The following is a 21,051-nucleotide window of genomic DNA, read 5'->3' as shown; positions in this document are numbered from 1 at the left end:
ATGTGAACTAGCAGCCTAGATTCAAAGATTCATAGATTTAAAAGCTGGAAGGTACCACTATAATCACCCTTTGTGACCCCATGCATGACACAAGCCAGGGAATTTCACCCAGTAATTAATTCTGTCATTCCCACCGCTTGTGTGTGGGTTAGATAGCCTTTTTATAAAGACACACAGTGGAGCACTTGGCATCTCCTGTGAAAATCTGCTCTGTTACCTGATTATCCTCATCATAATTAAGGTACATCCTATTTCTAGCACTTTGAAAAATACTATCTTTCATTCCTTCACCAAAATGCCAGTCAATCCCATTGGAATCTGTTACTCTAAACTCCTCCTGCATGGCTTTCTGAGGCTGGCGAGCAACTTACTTGGTATCAGTTTATGCCTTGAAGGAGAACAGGTTTTACTGTTCAGCTGTATTTCTCCAGCTGTAAAACAACTCCAGGTTTCTACCACTCTCTATCATATTTACCTAGAGATCCCTGCTTCTGTCTACAGAAAAAACATCTGCAGAGCACCAAGGATTAAATTGCTATTGCTAATGCAGATGTATAACAGGAATCTTTATGCCTCTATTCAGCATCTCCTCTGCAGCAACACCATAAAACCCACTACAGGGCGAGAAGAGCCACATTAAAATGAGAACATTTGTTATAAAGATGATAAAGCAGATTGCAGAGCACTATTGTCATATTAATTCCAATTAGAAAATGCTTGAGAAAAGGAGAACAGGGGGAGAAGAGACCTGGTTGCCTGAATACCAATGGAAGTTACCAAGAATAGGGAAGCATCTTTCAGTAGATTTTCAGAATCAGCAAATGAGGAAAAAAAAAACGTACTGCAAACTCTGACAAGTAAAAATAAAAAGTCTATCTAAACAAAGGGAAAAAAATCTGAAAAACAACTAGCTAAAGAAATCACAACTAGATCCACAAGTAATGACACAAGGTGTCCTAGGGTTCTACTTCACCTACTAATGGTCAAGGACCATCAACTAATGTAATTAAGCCTCACTTCTCAAAGGCATTTTAACCTGTTTTTATTAAAGCATTACTTTGGCGAGCACAAAAATCCTGGTTTTCTATTCTTTGACAGTACGTAAATATGTAGAAAGGCTATAAAAACAAATTGCATCCTTGCAACACTGAGATGGCAGCATCAAACTCCTTCTCCTAAAATAAGAGTTTGTTTTTAAAATACTCCATGTAAGAAAACAGCTAGAGACCCCCGATTTTGTAAGTAACTTTGTTTTTCCTTTGGCAAATGCGACCACTGCTAGGGGTCTTTCTTTCCCTTCACATTGCCAAAGTTTCTTTAAATACGCCGCAATATAGTCATTAAAGGTAGTGATACCATATAAATAAATCACGTAGAAATCATCACCATCCATCATGATGGAGAGGAACCCTTTTAAAAAAAGAGCATGGAGTGACAGGACGAGGGGGAACGGATGCAAATTAGTAGAGGAACAGGGTGAGATGGGATCTGGGGAAAGACTTCTTCCCTGTCAGGGTGTGCGGCCCTAGCACACGGCGCCCAGAGCAGCTGGGGCTGCCCCTGGATCCCTGGCAGTGTCCAAGGCCAGGTTGGACGGGGCTTGGAGGGGGCGGGGAGTGTAAAACTGGATGAGCTTTAAGGTCCCTTCCAACACAGACCACTCCGTTACTGTATTTTTTCGTCCATTTAGCGGGATCCATGAGTTCTACGTTAAAAGTGGTCCAGTGCAGCTCGCGAGACGTAGCTAAGCGTCGGACCCGCCAGCCCCACTCCCGCCATTTCCCCACCGCCCCTCAGCCACCACAAAATGGCGGCGGGGGCGAGCGGGACTCTCCCGCCCCCGGGGAGCGCGCGCGGGGCTCGACCAACCGCAGGCCGTCGTTTGGCTGCACGTGACCTTGCGGAACTACAGCTCCCGTCATGCACGGGGAGCTCACTTCCTCCTTCCCGCTTCCGGTTCCGGCTCCTGTCAGCCGCGCCGCGCTCGGGAAGGTCGCGCAGGGCGGACGAGTGGCCGCTGTCTCTTGTCCCTATCATGTTGTCCGCCGGCGTCCGCCGCTTCGCTACCTCTGCCATCCGCCGCAGCCACTATGAGGAGGGACCCGGGAAGGTGGGCAGGAGCGTCCTAGCCCGCTGAAGGTCGCGGGGAGGGGGATGGTGGGGTGGGGGTTGATGGCTGCCTTGTGGCTGGTTGTTGTTATGTGGGCTTTGGCGTGGCGCGGTGATGCCACAGCAGCGCAGATCGTGTGGTAATAGACGCCAGCGCCCTTCCCCGCGGTGGTACAGATGATGAGCATTGCGGTATGAGGGGCAACAATGATACTGTAAACGCTTTCTGATGTACCTGGCGTGTTTTCTCAAGCTTTTGGTCTAAAAGGTTAATTTTACGTGTGTAATTGAGATGAGGAAATTTTTCCACGGTGAAGATGATGAAATACCAGAACACTGGGGAGGTTGTGGATGTGTATCCTCAGGGGGTTTTATATCTGACTGCGTGAGACTTGCAGCAAACTGGCCCCACCTTGGCTTGGAGAGGGAGGGGAAAAGGGGACAAAGTGACCTCCAGAGGTCACACCCAAGCTGTAATCATGGAGTATTTGGGCTGGAAGAGACCTTAAAGATCATTTTTTCCACCCCCTGACGTGGGCTGGGACATCTCCCACTCTCCTAGGCTGCTCCAAGCTCTATCCAACCTGGCCTTGGACAGTTCCAGGGATCCAGGGGTAGCCACAGCTGCTCTGGGCACCCTGTGCCAGGGCATCCTCACCCTTAAAGGGAAGAACTTCTTTCTAATATCCACCCAAAGTGTCCTCTCTTTCTGTTAGAATCTGTTCCCCCTTGTCCTGGCACTGTAGTTCCTGATGAAGAGTCCATCTCCAGCTTCCCTGTAGGTGCCCTTCAGGTACTGGAAGGTTATTTACTATCCTAAATACTGTGTTTCTTTCCTTGAGAGGTATTGAAAATGCTTTGAAACTGCGTATTTGTTTTGCTCTGAGATTCTTAGCACTTTTAAATGGATGAGAAAGGAATTAATGCATTGATTGCAAAGGTAGAACTTCCTTTTTTTCCTCCAGAACCTCCCATTCTCTGTGGACAACAAGTGGCGGCTGCTCGCAATGATGTGTGCATTCTTCGGGAGTGGATTTGGTGCCCCTTTCCTCATAGTCAGACACCAGCTCCTGAAGAAATGAAGAGGACAGGCCATAGCTGCACTAGCTGGGTAACTGCTTTTATTGGATTTCATAGCACTGTGGAATTTAGGGAGCCTGACCTCATCAAAAACCCTTATAACCCTCAACCTTTTGCAGTGCAGCTTCTGAGGAGTTGTGGTCTGCAGCTGCATCATAACTGAGACGGTGAGCAGGTGGAAGTTTGTGTCACAGAGCTGCTGCACTCTGGTGGTTTGCGACCTTTGCCTCCCCAGAGGCCACACCTCTCTGCCTGCAGCTTCTGGCTCTAACCAAAGCCATGTCTGTTTCCTCCCCTGAGGAAATAAAGAGCTGTGCCTGGCGTGGTCTGTGGGAGTCTCTGGCATGTGTGATGTGACAGAACAGGATGAGAAACTGTGATGCTGTAAACGCTTTCTGATGTGCCAGATAAAGCTCAGGGGGAAATAAAGTTTTCTTGAACCTGCCCTGTATCAAAACAATGTCACCACCTACATCATTCCTAATGGAATGGTTTATGGCACACTGTCCAGTTGAGATGAGGTCATTAACAGAAATTAATTGGTGCTTGCTGATGATTCTAATAAAGGAAGCCTCAGACATGACTCAGACTGTGCAAGTATGCCACTTCCAGTTGAAAGCCCACTTCACTTTGTCTTAAATTGATTCCACTTTGGGACCCCAATATTGTCTGTAGTCTGAGAATTTAAAACGTTTTTGAGTGACACAGATAGTTCTTGAAAGGAAATAACAATCCTCACTGGAATCTCATAATTGGAACAAATTATGTAATTCCTTTACCAGTTTGCTGGTTTTTCCACCCTAGACTGAGGAGAAAACCAAAATCAGCAGACTTGTATTGAACTTGTGCATGTAGAACTGTGTGGTTCCATGCAAGTCAAGGCCTCTGATGCAAAACCAGACAGAGGATGATGCAAAGCCCATCAAAAATTCTAATTAAATGTTTATTACAGGGTTCTTAAATGTGTTCAATTTCTTTTTCTTGCAGAGCTGAAGTCTTCTACACAGCATTGTTCAATGGGAAAATGATAGCTGCAACCCATGCTGGATATCTCTAAATAAAATCTTAAACCCCAAGGCCTTGGGCTGTGTGTTTTGTGAAACTCCTGAGTGCTTTTGACAGCTGGTCTGTACTGAGAGCCCCTTCAAATTGCAGTGTTTTGCCATTAAATTAAACAGTTAGCTGTCATTTTGTATAAAAACGGGATAGGGAAAATAACATTTCAAAACTGGGATTGGGCTGAACTTTTGTTACGGCTCAGAATAATGACTTGGGATTGTTTATAGAAGTGGGTATCCTGTCATATAATCCATGCTGCAGAATTGTTTAACTTCAGTGAGGCTTTTCTTCCATGCTCAGCTGTTCTAAAGAGCTGCTGGTCCTAGGTCTCTGTAGCATCAGCTCTGAGCAGGAACTTGGGCACTGTTGTAAAGGTTTCATGAGGCTTCAGGCTCAGGGGATGAGGTGGGCATAACTCTGACCAGAAAAAATTATTGGTAGTATTCTACAGTTACCAAAACTGGAACTACTGTAGGTTTGGAGGGAATTGATGGCTTTCTGCTGGTAGAGCTGTGCTTGGCCTTGAGGCCTGTGTAATTAAAGATAGTCCAGGAGCTGTGAATGCTGTCAGGATACTGAAACCAATGAGAACTCACAGACACTTCAGTCAGTGGCCTTGTTGACAGCACAAATAGAAACTCATTTTCACACCTGCTGTTGTTGTGGCCACGCTGCTTTCTGGAGGCACAGGCTATGGAAAGCACTGGCCTTGCTCTGGGATGGCCCCTTCACCCTTGCAGGCAGTGCTCTGAAAGGCTGTGAGCTGCTTTTCTTGTGAACTTTTCTGCTCTGCTCTTTCCCTCCTGCTGCAGCACAGTGCATTTACTGTGGCTTGAAGCATCAGAATCTGCAAACTGAACAGTTTCATAAAATTTTGTATTTTCTTGCTGTTCTGTATGGATGTCAGTTTCTCATCAAGCTCCCCCAGAAACAGTATGTGGGAGTGGTAACATGCTGCTCGTAACAGAACAGCTCCTGGGTTCCACATTTCTTTTTCAGGGGTGAGTCTAAAGTGCAAGATGACTGTTCCCCCTTATTCCAGAGTCCCTGATGTAATTGAAAAGGGCACACACCACGTCTGAAGGGTCACCCTGTGGGATAGGCAAACCAGTTCCTTTACTGTGCTTAAAACAAGGTCTCCTTTCTGAATGCTGCCCCCTTCTCTTGTAGTTTTCAAAGATACTTTTGAGCATGGGTGGTTAAAAGGAATTATTTTTGGATGAAATGTTAGAGACTTTCTCCTCTTGTGATGTGTTCTAAAGCTGTAATCATCTCTTCACAGTGTTGTTACACTGATGGATTGTAGTCATTTAGAAGCAGAAAGGTCCTGGGGGCTAGTAGTTATAAGAAGTTTCTAAATCATGACCTTGTTTCCAACCCTGCTACCGACTCAGATAAATAAATCACTGATGTGGAGCACAGTACCTGTAATCTTCCATCTGCTGCTGTTTTACATAATTTCCATGGCTGTGTGCTGAGGGGATGGAGGATCTGAACCTCCTCTGTGCTGGTGGTTGTATTCCAGCTCTCCTTGTATAACCTCAGCTTTTGTGTGCCAGTACAAATCATGCAAAAATTAAGCAACATCAGCCCTGCTTCGTGTGAGGGGTGATAAAATGCATCATGTTAGTCATGAACTATTTGATAAACCTGTGTTTGTGGTGTGCTATTGCTAGTTAACCTTTCATTTACAAAGGAAATGTAGTACAGTCTTGTAGCCTTCGTTAATAGGGTCAGTTAATTGAAGGTTGCTTGAGTACAGGTAGTTGTTAGTTTGTATTTTTGATGAAACACCTGCACACTGCGAGTTAGAAAATGAGTACTTGGGTTCTCCATTCACGGCAAACTCTCTAACTCCTGTGTGCTGCCGAAGCTGTAATTAGTCCCTCTAGAACTGGGTTGGTCCCCTACATGAGTTGCTTGGGCAGTTTTCAGTACTTTTCAAGCCCCATCAATTACCAAGCCCGTAAGTTCTCTGCCTGACTTAAGTAATTGGTTCCCTTAGGACTTCAGAACTTTGCACTTCTGCAGCAGAAACACATTAACAGATCTGTGCTGGTCTTTCTGTTACTACAAAATGGGACAGTCTGCATTCTACCCAAAGGCATTTTTTACTTCTAGATTATCTGTAATTTCATCAGTTCTCAATAAAGCAAAGTCTAAAATTCATTATTTTGGTTGCCTGGGTGGAAAATACAGGTTGTCATTGAGAGAGATGTGGCTCCTGTCATTAATGCCAGGTGTTTGTGTTTTAATATCACAGAGACACAACTCCAGATTGCATTCGTTTCTTTGCTCATATGGGAAGATCACTGCATTCAGCCAACACTTCCTCAACCATACTTATTTATTTGTTTGTTTATTCATTTAACTGCCCATTTTTTCATTTACTCCCCAAATTTACCTTGGTCTTAATCTCTTGTAGTTTACCCATTCTATAGTGTATTGTTTTAAGTCTTCCTAGTCTTTTATTTGTTTACTGACTGCTGAAGAGGTGAGCCAGAGAAACTCAGATTTTTTTCTCACCTTATTTTCTCATTCCAGAATGGTTTCTCTAAACACATTCCCACCACAGATATTAACATGGAAATACCCAGTCCTGAGTGATTCTAGAGACAGAAGTGTCACTACAAATATATAAGAATGAACTGATATATAGTGGTATTAAGAGGGATGGATCAGATTCATTAAAGCCCACAAGCTGCAGAATTAAGTTGTGCAAAAACATAACAGTGTATTCCATCACACTCAGCTATATAATAGTCTGGGTACCCAATGAAATATTTATTTTAAAAGAGTCTTTTTAGTTCCCTTTAGGGCACCTTGACTTGGTAGAAGATAAATCAATTGAAAATAGGCAAAAAGCAATATGGAAGTGGTGCTCCTCTGTCGTTAAAATTGTATGAAGGAAAAAAGGCAGTGGCTAAAGGACTTCTGGGAAATAACACATCTCTGTGAATGATTGTAATTTTTTGCTTGCCAGATGCCAATTTTAAGGAAAATCATTAATAATCCCTGATTTTTTTTTTTTTTTTTTTTTTTTTTTGCAATTTCACTGTTATAATTTTTGCCTACATGATTTCTGTTTTGGCACAAACTCAAAACCTTTCTGCTTTGCTTCTAGAGAGCTTCACAGCTTATTATTTTAATTATGTTAGGTATAGTCTTCACACTGTTTCTGAACTAAATCTGAGTGGATGTGAATCAGATGTCCTTATATTTTAATATTTGGGATGTTTTCAGTTTGTGGATCTTTCTTTCTTACTCTGGAACACTCCTTGTTCCAGAGGGACAAGTCTGGAAGGACTCGGGTTCAGTTTCACTGAACAGGGTAAGTACTTTGATTTCGTGAAAATGAATATATTATTTTTCAAATCAAATTATTCTGGAATTTCTGTCTCGCCATTAATTTGATAGCATATCTTTTTCATATCCACTTTTCAGAAAGCAAAGGGAGTTTGATTTTTTTTTTACCCCCAAAGAATAGAAGTTTCAAGTCTTGTTCAGTTGTGCTTTGAAGCATCTGGTATCGATCCATGTTAGAGATAAGACACTGGATTGGATGAGCCACACTTCTGAATTATTGTGGGCAACCCTCTCATAATAGATTGATATAAGTAAAACAGAAACCTGGACTAAGTTCTTTCTTCCTTTAAATTGTGACTCCTTTAGGTATTGTCCTGTACAGTAATTAAGAGTATGAGTTACTTATGAAAATTCCTTTAAGATCATTTTACTGTTAATTAAATAGTAGGGAAAAAATTCAAAATATTTTTTAATATAAGTTATCAGCTACTCTTTTCTTGTTTCTTGCTAGTCTGAGATTTTTATTTCTGTCTGAACATGAAGCAGTTTAGAAGTTTATAGACAGATAGGGCTGGAGGAAAAACATGTGAAAGTAGAACTTAGTATTGTACAAGCTAGCACATTCAAACTATTTTTATCCTTTAAAAGCAAAGATCATCTATACATTGCAATTCATTACTTTGGTTGAGTTGTCAGTGCAGTAACATCAATGGGATTTTTTAAAAAATTAAATAGAATTGTAAAGGAGAAAGAAGGGAAGGAAAGAAAAAAAATTGCTGCTTCCATGAAAAAGAAATTCGTTCTCAATTTCATGATCAAAAAAATAAAGTTATATAAAGGTCAAAAGATACACACAATAGGTGATATCAGAGGTGATATACAATAGCCAATGCTATAAAAATATTCCTGCCTGTTCCCACCTCTGTAGAGTACATTAAACAGGCTATGAGAAGCTATTTGTAATCATTATTTTAATGTGTGAAAATACACATTAGGACAGAAATAGAAGGGCAAAACAGATTAAGTCTCTGGACTGCTTAACTGGAAATTGGAATGTGTATCAGAGGACCACAGTAACACACTAATTTATTGTTAAAAGTGCTGTAATTACATCTTCAATTATCACAAAAAGACACAGGTTGAAAAATAGGAGGAATGGTGCAAGTTTAGGACATATGCTACAGGAAAAACACTTTGGAGTAGCACTGAGTGGTTTATGGCAGGTCGAGACGGAAAGACAGTGACTGTGAGACCCTGTGTGTTGCAATTAATCATTGTTTCAATTAAAACATAAGTGTGGGCTCTCCCCCCTACCCTCTCCATGGGTTTGTCAGAGGCAACCCCTTCTGCAAACAGCAAGCACCCGCTCAGCTCCTGTTTGCTCTGCTTGCACAGGGAAGATAAATGTTAGTTGCTCTCTGGGATGATATGCTCAATAAGTTTGACTTGAATTTAAAAGAGTTTAAAATAATAGTATTTGCTGGAATTAATGTGATCCACTGTTCCATTTTCTCCTTTGGTATTCCATGAATAACATTAAGCTCTTTTCTGTGGTTGCACCACCTTTTTCCATTAGCTATGTAGAGCGTGCAGCTCTTTGAAAAATGTCACTGTATAAATAGCGTTGCTGAGTACCTGACTAAGGCACAGCCAGCAACAAAATGTGGAAATGTACCTTGCTGGCAAAAAAAAAAAAAAAAAAAAGTGTAAAAATCATGTATGTGAAAATGTATATAAATGTATATAAGAATTATGACAAGTGATGGAAGGACAGAGACGAGAGGGAAGAGTGTGGTCTGAGGTTTTGCTTTTTTTTTTGTAAAATTTTGGTTGCACCATTAAAATTCATAATTCTTGAGAGCTCTTTAGACTAAGTTTAGCCAAAAAGAAACCCAAATCACAACTCCATATTCCTGGACTAAATTTGGTTTTGTAAAGACAGGAAGAAAGATCTCTTTCTCAAGGAAGGGAAAACCTGCTAGCCACCAAGCTAATCAATCAGCACAGATGTTTGGCTAAATGGGGCTTTGCTGTGAACCAAAGCTGTTGCCTGAAACAGTAGCAGAATGGGCTGTCAGGGAAAAAACCACAAACATAAATATGCAGGTCATTAATATGAGTGAGAAATTCTTTTGCTTGCCTCTGTGAGCTATCCAGGTAATTGAAAGTGAAAGCTGAAGAAGATGTGCCTCCCTAAGGAAGACCAATCTCTTCAACATCTTTGTTTTCTGATAGCCCGAAGCAGATTTGGGGAATTGCTAATTGGAAACTTTTCTGGAAATATGCACATCCCTGTGCTCCAAAACCACGCTGTCACTTCTCCTTCCTGTTTGGTTCTCCCAGTCGTGGTGCTGTCCTCTGAATCCAATACTGCAGAGAATTGTTTTCGGCCAGACAGCTGGAGTTCAGTTGTTAACTCAGTATTGTCTCAACCCGCTGCCAGGAGCTGTAAGTGCCTCTTTACAGCTCATTTGGGAATACTTTAGTGCTGTCTTTATGAAGCTGGATATGGAAGAGATGGGGGTTTTTTGGAGGGGTCGGGGGAAAGCTGGCAACTCCTAAGTAAGGGCCCTTATTTTCATATTCTGGAGTGGCAGCACAAATGGGGAAGTATTCTGCAAATACCTGTGTAATTTAATTGCTAGGCATAGGTGAAGTTCCTCAGCCCACTACATAATCCAAAAGCAGAGTGTGGGCACCTGACAGCCCAGCTGCAGCACAACTGAAGTAGCTGAAGGTGTGACTTCAAAATTACCTAAATTTTATTTAATTCTCTGTTTGACACTGCTTTGAAGTTAAAGCAAAACTGTAGCAGTTCAGTTGGAATTTACCTCTGAAATGAAACTATGTAAAACAAATTGCCAGCTACTCTAATCCTAAATAGGTCAGCAAAACCTAAGCTAGTAACACTTTAGAGAGATTGCTTTTTAGGTTGATTCACGTCAATTTTCCTGCTATATAGGGAATTCCAATAATGGGAAGTGAAAAGCCCAGAAAGCCAAGCAGAATATCAGCACCAAGACAGGACGGAGCACAAAGTCAGGGCTCGGACCCCCATGTTTTTTTGGGGTCTTGGGTGCCATAAATGCTTCACTTTTCCTTCCAAGGAGCCCATACAATTGATAGTCAACTTAATTTCCTGTGAGAGAAGACTGGACTTTGAGCACTTTCTCCAGAGGGTGTTTAAATACAGTTGTACGTAATTATTATTTCTTATTTACTAGAACACTTAACTCAGGCCCCTTCTCTCCTAGCAAAATTCCAGAACCATCCCTCCTATGCCATAAACAATCCCTGAAAAGTGGAATAGCTCGGCGGGTGGTAGTGAGAGCACGCCCTCACCAGAGCAGCTCAAACCGTGTGGATTAAAGCAACACCCCTGGGAAGCCACCACAGATCATCTGAAACTGAGCCTGGGCCTCTCATACTCTGCACAACAGCTCACCTGGGTGGAAGGTGACCACACACCTCTTCTTTCTCCAGCTAAATTTAGATACCACTCCAGCAGCCATGTGAGCACCCACTAAATCAGGTCACGCAGGAGAGGAAATAACCACAGGTTCTGCTTTTGAAAATGGCATTACTGCCAGAGGCACACTCTAAGAGAGTTTTTTCTGAAATTGCAGGAGAGGAAAAAGACAATATGTAATCAGGGACTGAAAATGGTAATTTCTTAAAACCCCCCTAGCAATTTTCGTGTGAGATTGCTAAATGAAACCTTTGTTCTCCCTTAGGAATCAATGACCTTTGAGAAATTAGTGACCAAACAGAAATAGAAGACAATTTAAGGTAAGTCTATTGACAAAAGAGGAAAAAAAGCAAGAGCTCAAACTATTTCACTGAAGATGAAATAGTGGAGGGTGCTGCTGGGCAAGAGGTACTTAGTGAAGGTTAAAATGGCTCACATCTGCAACAAATCACAGTTAAGAAAAACTGCCCACCAAAGGGTCCTTGGCCACCTGCCAGGTGAATAAAACAACAGAGAAAACTGGGACCTAAATTCTCCCAGGTATTTCTCCTCACTGGTTTGAGTTGTGCAGGTGCAAGGTACACCCAGCCACTGCCTGGGGGTCAGAGACCAGGCTCAAGGTTTTAGCCCCCCAAACATGAGAGGGAGAACAGGATTTGGTAGCTGTGTGCCGAAGAAATGAATATTGTTTCATTTTCCTGAAGAAACATAAATAAGGATTCCTATCTACACTTTGAATGCTACGTAACCTGTTACTAAATTAAGCCATCTGTAATTGCAGGAGGGCTTTAAAAATAAAGCAGCAGCAATAGAATTCGTTATTCTGGCTTGTATTTTCTGCAGCATTTATGAGCCAGGGTACACAGCTCTGAGTAGCCAATCTCAAATTACTCAGACAGAACAATTTTTCAGGACAATTCTTCCATTTAGTGTACACCAGATCAGTGGCAGATTTTGGGAGGTCATACTCCCTAAACGTAGAAGCCTTTAAACTAGAATTAATTTAGAAAAAAAAAAAATCAGCACATACACTAAAAAAAAGATATGTTGTTGTTTACCCTTAATCCCAAACATTTTCCTTCTCAAAAATTTGCATTATTTCACTAGCCACTCTGTAAAACTGCAGTTTCTCCATTTCTAGCTGTAAATACCCTATGAAACGTCAACACTGGTGCTATTCAGTGCTGATAATTAAATACCTATTTGACAATCCCATTCAGCTGCTAATACTTTAAAATTTTCCAGCCTTTTTGTAAAATGCAAAAGTAATTTAAAAGGCAATGCACCATCTGGACTCATGTCTCTGTTAGTCTTGCAGGTTATCAAAAATTCATTGCTCCCTCTCTCCCTCCCTTCCCTTCATAATCTTCTGCGTGTTCTTTTCTCACATTCAGTTTCTTTTTACCATAACAAGATTGTAAGTTTAGAAAGCATTCAAACCCCCAAAAAGGAGCCAAAGCTCTGTGGTACTGTAAGTGTTGTAAAACAAATGTGGTTTTAAGGCAGGAAGGATGGCACTGCTAATGTGACACAAAGCAGACATTTACAACAGAAGTTCAGGTTTTCCTTATTGAGCCTCTTCAGACCTTGTAAATGTATTTGCATTTCTGAGAATACAGATATACTTTTTAAAAAATAAAAATTGAGAAGTCCTAGCAAAACGTTCTGTGGGGTTTGTTTTGACAGGGAAGCTATAAAATAGCAGTTGGGTATAGTCAAAGTCTATCCAATTAAGGAATTCTTTTGAATATCAAATGAACAGTGAAACATATGTAGATATTGTAAAAAACCAAAACTGTGTGAAAAAAATGTCAGCTTGTTGTCCAACCATTTTATTTAGCTTTGTGTGATGCATCTTTTCCTAGTTATTAATTTACATCCATTTTTAATGTATATGTATGATGGTGTACAGGTAAAAAATAACAATTATGTAAATGATTGGAGTTGCTCTCTGTTCCACCCAAAAATAATATTTGTTACCTGGGAATGAATATGCATAGAATGAAGAAATTAAAACCATTTCTAAAGCTTTGCCATTACATTTCCCTGTATTCTGCACTTCTTAGCTGTCAAACCTAATTCCTAAAACTTCAGTCTTTGCACAGAATTATTATTTATATACTGCTGCAATATCTGAATAAATATTGTCTAATTCTTCATTTATTTGCTCAGTTCAAGTGGTCTCACACAAATGTCCAAAGGACTGTAATCATTCCCTTACCTCATTTTCTCAACAGGCAGTGTTTTCACAGTGCTCTGTTGCTGTAATAAGTATTATAAGTGGAAGAAAATTGAAATGCATGCTCAAACATTTGCCAAAAAATTAGAAATTCTGGACTGCCACCAAGAAAAGGGAAAGAATTTCCAGTCAGACATCCATCAGCTACTCCCCATCCATTCAGAGAGCACCCAAGGGAGCAGGATACTCCTTGGTTTGGTGAGTCTTGTAAAATTCAGGAGTACCCAAATTAGATGCCTTTTCATGTAGTTTTGTGCCAATGCTTGGTTTCTCTGTAATGCCTGGAAGTAATTTGTTAAATGTCTCACGCTTCCATGAGATACTGCTGGTGCCTAAAACATCACCCCTCAGAAAGGAATGACCTTTCCACGAAGGAAAAAAAATCACTGCTTATGTCTTTTTAAATGCTTGATAAACTTACGTGGCACCAACAACCCCAGCAAGATTTATTGAGCAATACCCTCCAGTATATAAGCACCATCAGGTAGCTTTGCATTCTCTGATGAATAAACAATTGAAGTCGTAATTGTTTGTGCATTCCTGAAAATGTCAACAAAATCAAACATCTGTCATGCCAGATAAGGAAACACGGCTCGTTTAATACACTTAGTGCTGTACTCAGCCTTGAAAAGGTCACTCTGGTTTTAACAAGCACTGTGTAATTTATTGCCTCCCAGTAAATGACCATGTAGTGACAGTAAAGCTGTGGCCGTGTTTGGTTACCCTTCAAACGACACATTTGATTAAGATAGCACATCATATTTAGCACAATCTGTTTAATGTTGCTTTTGGATGTGCTCTCACTCTCTCAATTACGACCAACTGTGACATGAAACCATTTTTACCAAAGCAACACTGACAGCCCCCAGCCCCATCCCACCACAATAAAGCAGAGCAAGCCAGAAGCATTGCCTTGAAAGCCACCCATTTAAGACAACAAACAACGTACAAGGGCAGCATTCACTCCTCTGCCATCTTCAGTGGCAATAAACAAAATCTACACACGGTTCAATTGCAGATTGAAGCCATTAGCATCACACAGCCGGTGCTCGTCTGCCAAGAAGGGCTGGACACCCTTCTGACTCTGCTTTGGCTTCCTGCATCAGGCTTCTGGATCCAGCCCTGAATCCCTTCACAAATAACTCATGGCAAGTGCTGCTTGTTCTCCCTGCTGGCTGCACCAAAAGAACTGTCAGGACAGCCCAGGGATGTCTCCTTTTGCACAGACCTATTTCGCTGAAAACTGATCTTTTGGAACCACACTCAATGACCGCCGTTATTCTCCTGTTGGCCTGTGCTCAAAAGATTTGCTAATGTCAGTGAGAGGGAGATACTTTGGGGTGAATATGGACAGGGAGGCATAGGGGATCATGCTTTCTTCAACACATTGTCTTGAAGCACCAACCAGAAGTCAATTTTTGGCTTGATGGCTGTTGCAACCTAAAAGTGAAGTGCCTTCATTGTCATCTGGTCCTAAAAACCCTGACAAACTGTTAATTATCGGTACTGATGAGTTGGTTCTGTTCCTCCTTAAACTATGAAATCTAATCCTGAAAGATACCATTATGTGGGAGATCCAAATAAGCAATGTATTCCCCAGGCTGGCTGGCAGGTCAGAGTTAGCACAGATGCACAAATGCGTTGATCACATCACTGGACAGCTGGTGGGAGCTGGCCCAAAATCTCGTTCCTCTGTTCTTCTCCCAAGTATTTGACTCCTGAGCCAATTCTGTGAGCTGGCTCCAGGAATTTATTTATATGGAGGTAATTTGGGATGAGAGAACAATACTCTTACAAGGTTTGTGCTTTGAATAAAGGTGAATTTGAGGTGCTTTATATGTCTAAATTACGGAAGACCTTATACAAAGGAGGAGAAAGGATATGGACTGTTCTTCCTTTCCTTTCTTTTCTGGTACACAAGAGAGCCACAAGGCCAAGTGAGGATTATGCTACTGGGGTTTTTTTCATCCCAACAGGATTACAAAATGCTTTATGAAGTGTCAGTTTGTTTCATGCCTGGCAGGAATGGAAAATGGGGATTACAGCCCTCTCTGCAGTAAGGTTGATCACTGCTCCCCTGAGCAAGGACAAGTGGGCCTGTGCATCCAGATCATTCCTAAAGGATTCCTGTGGGAAAATGAGATTGAATTTTGGTTGATTGGATAGCCAGGCTTTACACTGGATTGTTACTAGGCTCTTCCACAGTTTATTTTCAGAGAAAGAGCCTGACCCTTTCTACTTGCAAATGTTAGGTAAGGACATCAAGCAGGATTCACTCCTGAGGCATAACATGGCATCACTGTGAGGGAGTGCATCACCCATTCCCATGATCAGCTGTCAAGATTTATGTGTATCGTGGTTTAACCCCAGCCAGAAAGTCACCCCCATGCGGCCTCTTGCTCACTCTGCCCTAGTGGGATCAGGGAGAGAATTGGGAGAGTAAAAGTGACAAAACCCATGGGCTGACATAAAGAGTTTAACGTGTAAAGGAAAAGCCATGCACACAGCAAAGAACCAGAAATCCATTCCCCACTTCCCACAGGCAGGCATTCAGCCATCCCAGGACAGCAGGGCTCTGTCACGTGTCATGGTGACTTTGGATAACAAACACCAGCATTCTGAATGTCCCCCTCTTCCTCCTTGTCCCCACAGCTCTACATGCAGAGCATGATGCTGCAAGGTCTTGGATGTCCCTTGGGTCAGCTGCAGTCACCTGTCCTGGCTGTGCTCCCTCCCAGCTCCTTGTGCAGTCCCAGCCTTGGCCCTGGTTGGGTGGTGGGAGGAGGAGGAATGTCTTTGTGCCAGCTCAGCAAGAACAAAACCATCCCTGTGTTGTCAACACTCTTTCCAGCACAGATCCAAAGCACAGCCCCACACCAGCTACTCTGAACAAAACTCACCTTACCCCAGACAAAAGCAATCCATCCTCCACCTCTTCTTCCATGCCCAGGCCACGCAGTCTCCAGTGCACCCTTGTTAACCACCACCCATCTTTCCATCCTTTTGATGGGGTACAGAGACATTGTTCCCTTAGTCTATGGACCACTTTTCTCAAATGTCCTTGAAATGTCTACAAATGTCCCCAAAACGCTCACTGAGGTCATTTAGTCCATGGCTTTGGGGTCTATCTGAGGTACAGCAGTGTTCCAGTTTGGCCAAATTTAGAAATATGTCCTCTGAGAGGAGGCACAACCACCCCTCCCCCACCAGGTTCGGGAAAAATAAATTTTCCTTGAAGGAAAGTGAAGGAGATAAAACTATTTATTTACCAAACACACGGGAAAAGGATAATAATGATAAATAATAAAATCTGTCACTGTGGAGAAAAAACCTGGGAAAAGTGTTTGAGTCCTCCCTGTGGTCTCCTCAGAGCTGGGGCTTGGCCCAGGGCCAGGCCCTCTGTGCTCGGTGGAAAGTCCTCCTGATGTGTTCTGATATTGAAGCAGCCCAGCAGAAAAGGGAAAAATCCGAAATTCCAGGGAAGGAAAAGCAAAGTTCAACTCTCAGTCTCTCTCTGGAGAAAAAGAAACTGAACAACTGGCCAAAAGCTGACTGGGAAGCAGCAAGCCGGGTGCTGCCTCGGTCTCCTGCCGCAGCTGAAAAAAAAGTCTCTATCTCTGTCTGACCTTGAACAAATTGCAAGCTGCTTTGAGAAAGTTTTGCTCAGTTTTTTTCTTCCCCCTCTCAGGCTCATTTTAAAGGCATAGAAAAGCACAAGAATTAATTTCTCGGCATAGGGCAGTGATATGGGATACACATCATAAGTCACCCCAAGACAAGCAGTGTTCACATGGTACAGCCTCTGTCCTTCTGTCCCAAAAGTCTGGGAATCTCAGAATCTGAATTCAGTGTCTAACCAAAAATCTCAGCAGTGGTACTGCCAGCAACCTCCTGCTAAGCAGGAATCAAACAGCATTCCCCATTCCCATAATGGATTAGGGGCACCTGAAACAAACAGAAGGAAATGATCTTTTTGCAGATAATCCCCCTGCAGAACACATCACTGCAAAATGTGTGAAAGAGTTAGGAAAGGATCAGACAAATCCAAGGAGCACAGGCACGTCAGTGTGAAACCAACAGGAGGGTCCACAATGTGAACTCTTGCCTGTAAAACAGAAAGTGTCGGGAGGAAAGCACCTGCATTTAGTACCTCTCCATAATTCTGTTACTTCCTATTTCTTGTGTTCCTGTGTCTTTTCTGGGGGACCTCAGAGACACGTCACTGCACTGAGAGAACCCTTGATCTGAGCCAGCAAGGATCAGGCTGGAATATTTTCTTAAACACGTTTCAGATGCACCTTTAAAAACCTAGTCATGTTTCAGACCTGCCAAGTGTTTGGCTGATCTTGATCATAAAGATATGTTCCTCCTTGGTTTGTATTTTTAATCATAATTAATTGCATTTTTCTACACTTGGCCTTATTGCTATTTCATTTACTTAAGCTGTAATTGTTAAATCTAATTTACTACTCTGTGAAATCTTAATCCTTCTGAAAAGTAATGGGCAAAGTACACAGGTCAGTTAAGAAACTGATTCACCACATAACCTCCATTTAGTAATTCCATTTATTTCAATAAAACTAGATGGCACACAAAAGAAAGACTCTACAGTGGTCTTTGGTCTCCAGAAAATCATAGGATTTTTAATGCAAGCACTGAAGAGATGTCTTGACCTCTACCTGAACATATTATATTTCATGGAAAAAATTCCAAAACAAATCCAGCTCATAAAATCTCCCTAAAGAAAGCCACCTACATTTTGTGCTTGTTCTTATTTTACAAGTACAGCATTATCCTTTTAAAATATACAAAATGTCAGCTTGATAATACAGGGGAAAGGGCTTCCATGTCCACAGTGAACACGATTTCTCTAAAAAACAATAAATGAAAAGCCTATTACTAATGTAGTATTATCCCTTTAATCACGTTTGTTCATTACTCCCATATTTTAGGTGATATAAAAGGAGGAACAGTTATTGCCTTGTTCACTTTGATTTATTTAGCTCAGTGCCTCCTTACCTAGGTAATGTAAAATAAACTGTGCTACATGGGTCATTTATGATATGATTTAATAAGATGCTTTTTATTTTTAGCCTGCAGGGAAACACATTCTTTTGCAAGCACCTGGCAGAAAAAAAAAACACCAAAAAACCAACCCAAACAAAAACAAAAAACAAACAAACAAAAAAACCCACCACCCAACAACATTTCTTTTTTTCATTTTCTATTTTCACTCAGTAGACTCCAGCCTACAAGATAATTTAAAGTAGGTTGTCATGGTGGTAATGTACTAAAACAGGACTTCAAAACCCATGTCAGGAAATGGTGCCTGGATGTCAAAATAAGGAAGGTTGTAACTACAAGCTTGACCAGCTCCTAACTTCCTTTGGGTATTTCTGGGTAAATTAAGACTTGTTCCTTTTCACTGGCTGGAACAGGCTAATGTTTTTGCTTAACAGCACGTGCTGTCTACAAACAAAGTTATTTTTATGTAACAGGTATCTGAGACACACCTGGAGGTAAAAAAAAGGAGCTAGGAAATTGGTTTTCTACGGACTCAGTGAGTAACATGAGCAAGTTTATCTTATTTACCCTGAAACTTAAAAAAAAAACAAACTTAGAGGAATTTGGGACCAGTTTCTATGGCTTTTAGTTTTTTTGACGATTCACTTATAGGCATTCTGTGGGAGTAACATTAATTCAAACCTCTGCAGATTGCACAAAGTTAAAGGAGCTGGTATTTGAAAATCCTACGCAGGGATATTCCATACATTTTTTTCTTTATCTCAGATTTAGTGCTTCTGTGTATTTATCATTGTATCTATGTATCTAGCATTGGATTGTTCATTAAGTTTATGGCCCCATTAATAAAATTCTTTATTTGCTGGTCTACAGCCTCCTTCAAAGTTGAAAGAAGTAGGAAACCTTTCACTGTTGCTTGAGAATTCCCAACCAACAAAAAGCTCCATCAAGTGCCTGCCTGAAGTCCTAAAATCCAGCATATTTGGTCTCCTGAATTTTAGAAATGTGGCAGCACGACCACATGGAAGAGACAGGGAGACTTAAGAGGTGATAAAGGGTTCAGTCCCCATGAGGCTTTTGGGGGGAATTTAACCAACAACACAAAACTGTGAGAATTGTGAGTCCACCTGTGACTTAGATGGGGATGGCAGGAGAGCACATCGTTTTATCTGTGCTTTACAAGACACCCTTGGATGTCCTGACATGTAATGAGCACAGGTAAGGTGTTGAAAAGTACTGATGGCTTAAAATCACCTGTGATATCCCTGTAGCTGTGCCTGTACAGTTGCACAGATTGTGCTGCAAAGATGGCCTTCTACAACAGGAAAGAAAAATTGTGTCATTATCCTGAGCAGAAATTCAAATTCCATGTTTACAATGGTGTCCTTGAATGTTTTAATTTTTTTAGGTCAAAAATATGCTTGTCTCAGAAAGATACCAACATGCCTTCAGCTCTCAGGGGTCCCAGCACAGGAAGGAGCTGGAGCTGCTGCAGCCAGGCCAGGGCAGGCACCAGGATGAGCAGAGGGATGGAGCAGCTCTGCTGGGAGGAAAGGCTGCCAGAGCTGGGCTTGTTCAGCCTGCAGAGGAGAAGCTCTGGGGTGACCTCACTGGGGCCTTGCAGGGCCTGAAGGAGCTGCAGGAAACCTGGAGAGAGACAATTGCCAAGGGCTGGAGGGACAGGACACAGGGAATGGCTTCCCAGTGCCAGGGGGCAGGGCTGGATGGGATATTGGGCAGGAATTGTTCCCTGGCAGGGTGGGCAGGCCCTGGCACAGGGTGCCCAGAGCAGCTGGGGCTGCCCCTGGATCCCTGGAGTGTCCAAGGCCAGGCTGGACACTGGGGCTTGGAGCAGCCTGGGACAGTGGGAGGTGTCCCTGCTCTTGGTAAGGGGTGGCACTGGATGGGCTTTGAGGTCCCTCCCAACCCAAACAATTCTATGACTCTATGCTTTTTAGTATACAGGTAAAGGATTAACTAATTTCCAGTAACAAATTGTTTTCAGTGCAAAGCCTTTTTTTGTTTTTGCTGCTGTAGTGATAGATAACATCTGATGCTGTACCCTCTGGCAGTATTTAGGCATGTGAAGTAAAGCACTTACCTAATTGCATATGAGGGCAGTACATCAATACAGTCACATAATCCATAAACACTTCTCTTTCATAAGCTCTTATCGCATTACCACTGATTATTTAGGGAAAAAAAGAAACATTAGTGTTACATGGCATCCTTCCCTTTATTATTTTTAGCCTTAAATGAGGTTAAAATATGCCAAGGAACAGGAATTTAAGGTGGGGAGCAATCTGAGGCAAGACTGGAAATGGAGTGATTGGAACCACTTCAAAGATGTGCAAGAAGAAGTTGCAGCTCTATTTCAGAAGCTGCAGCCTGGATAGATCCGGTCCAGGCATGGGTGGGAGACAGTGTTACAGTGTGACAAGAGCTCCATTTGCCAATCCATTTGCCATTCTGAATAGCTAAGGCAGCACAGCTCACCACTCAAAGAGCTGTCTGGGTAAGACTAAGTCACAATGAAATTAATTCAGATGGTTTTTGAACTGTGGAAGCAAAGATGCTGAAGATGATCATACGACTTTAGAGAAAAATTGTCTCTTAGATTCAACTTGCTCAAAAAGTGCTCATAAAAAACATCTCTTGGTACAATTCACCAAGAGTCACACTGATTCCTCTGTAAGATCATGCTTCATTAGTCACTGAAATTAGCAAAATGAATTCTCTTAACTCCAGGGGCGGAATCAATTGAGGA

General features: G+C 42.0%; 1 protein-coding gene and 2 non-coding genes across 3 annotated transcripts; all 3 read left to right on the top strand.

The window, feature by feature from the left end:
• The first annotated feature begins 1,944 nt into the window (after nt 1–1,944).
• Nucleotides 1,945–4,265, top strand: LOC120411556 (cytochrome c oxidase subunit 7C, mitochondrial). The gene is made up of 3 exons (XM_039567755.1): nt 1,945–2,110; nt 3,075–3,220; nt 4,177–4,265. The coding sequence occupies exons 1-2, from the start codon at nt 2,036–2,038 to the stop codon at nt 3,189–3,191; spliced, it is 192 nt and encodes a 63-aa protein (XP_039423689.1). The 5' UTR covers nt 1,945–2,035; the 3' UTR covers nt 3,192–3,220; nt 4,177–4,265.
• LOC120411574 lies at nt 2,281–2,343 on the top strand. The gene has a single exon (XR_005603979.1). It is a non-coding gene; the product is annotated as a small nucleolar RNA Z39 (small nucleolar RNA).
• Nucleotides 3,532–3,592, top strand: LOC120411573. The gene has a single exon (XR_005603978.1). It is a non-coding gene; the product is annotated as a small nucleolar RNA Z39 (small nucleolar RNA).
• Nucleotides 4,266–21,051: the final 16,786 nt, after the last annotated feature.

The sequence above is a fragment of the Corvus cornix genome, chromosome Z (assembly GCF_000738735.6).
Source record: "Corvus cornix cornix isolate S_Up_H32 chromosome Z, ASM73873v5, whole genome shotgun sequence".
Taxonomy (NCBI): Eukaryota; Metazoa; Chordata; class Aves; order Passeriformes; family Corvidae; genus Corvus; species Corvus cornix.
This window is presented reverse-complemented; position numbering and strand designations above follow the sequence as displayed.

Excerpts from the sequence above, each read along its gene's own strand:
- LOC120411556 (XM_039567755.1), top strand. The coding sequence starts at position 2,036 with ATGTTGTCCGCCGGCGTCCGCCGCTTCGCTACCTCTGCCATCCGCCGC. Across the intron at positions 2,111-3,074 it reads ATGAGGAGGGACCCGGGAAG|AACCTCCCATTCTCTGTGGA; the intron begins GTGGGCAGGAGC and ends TTTTTCCTCCAG.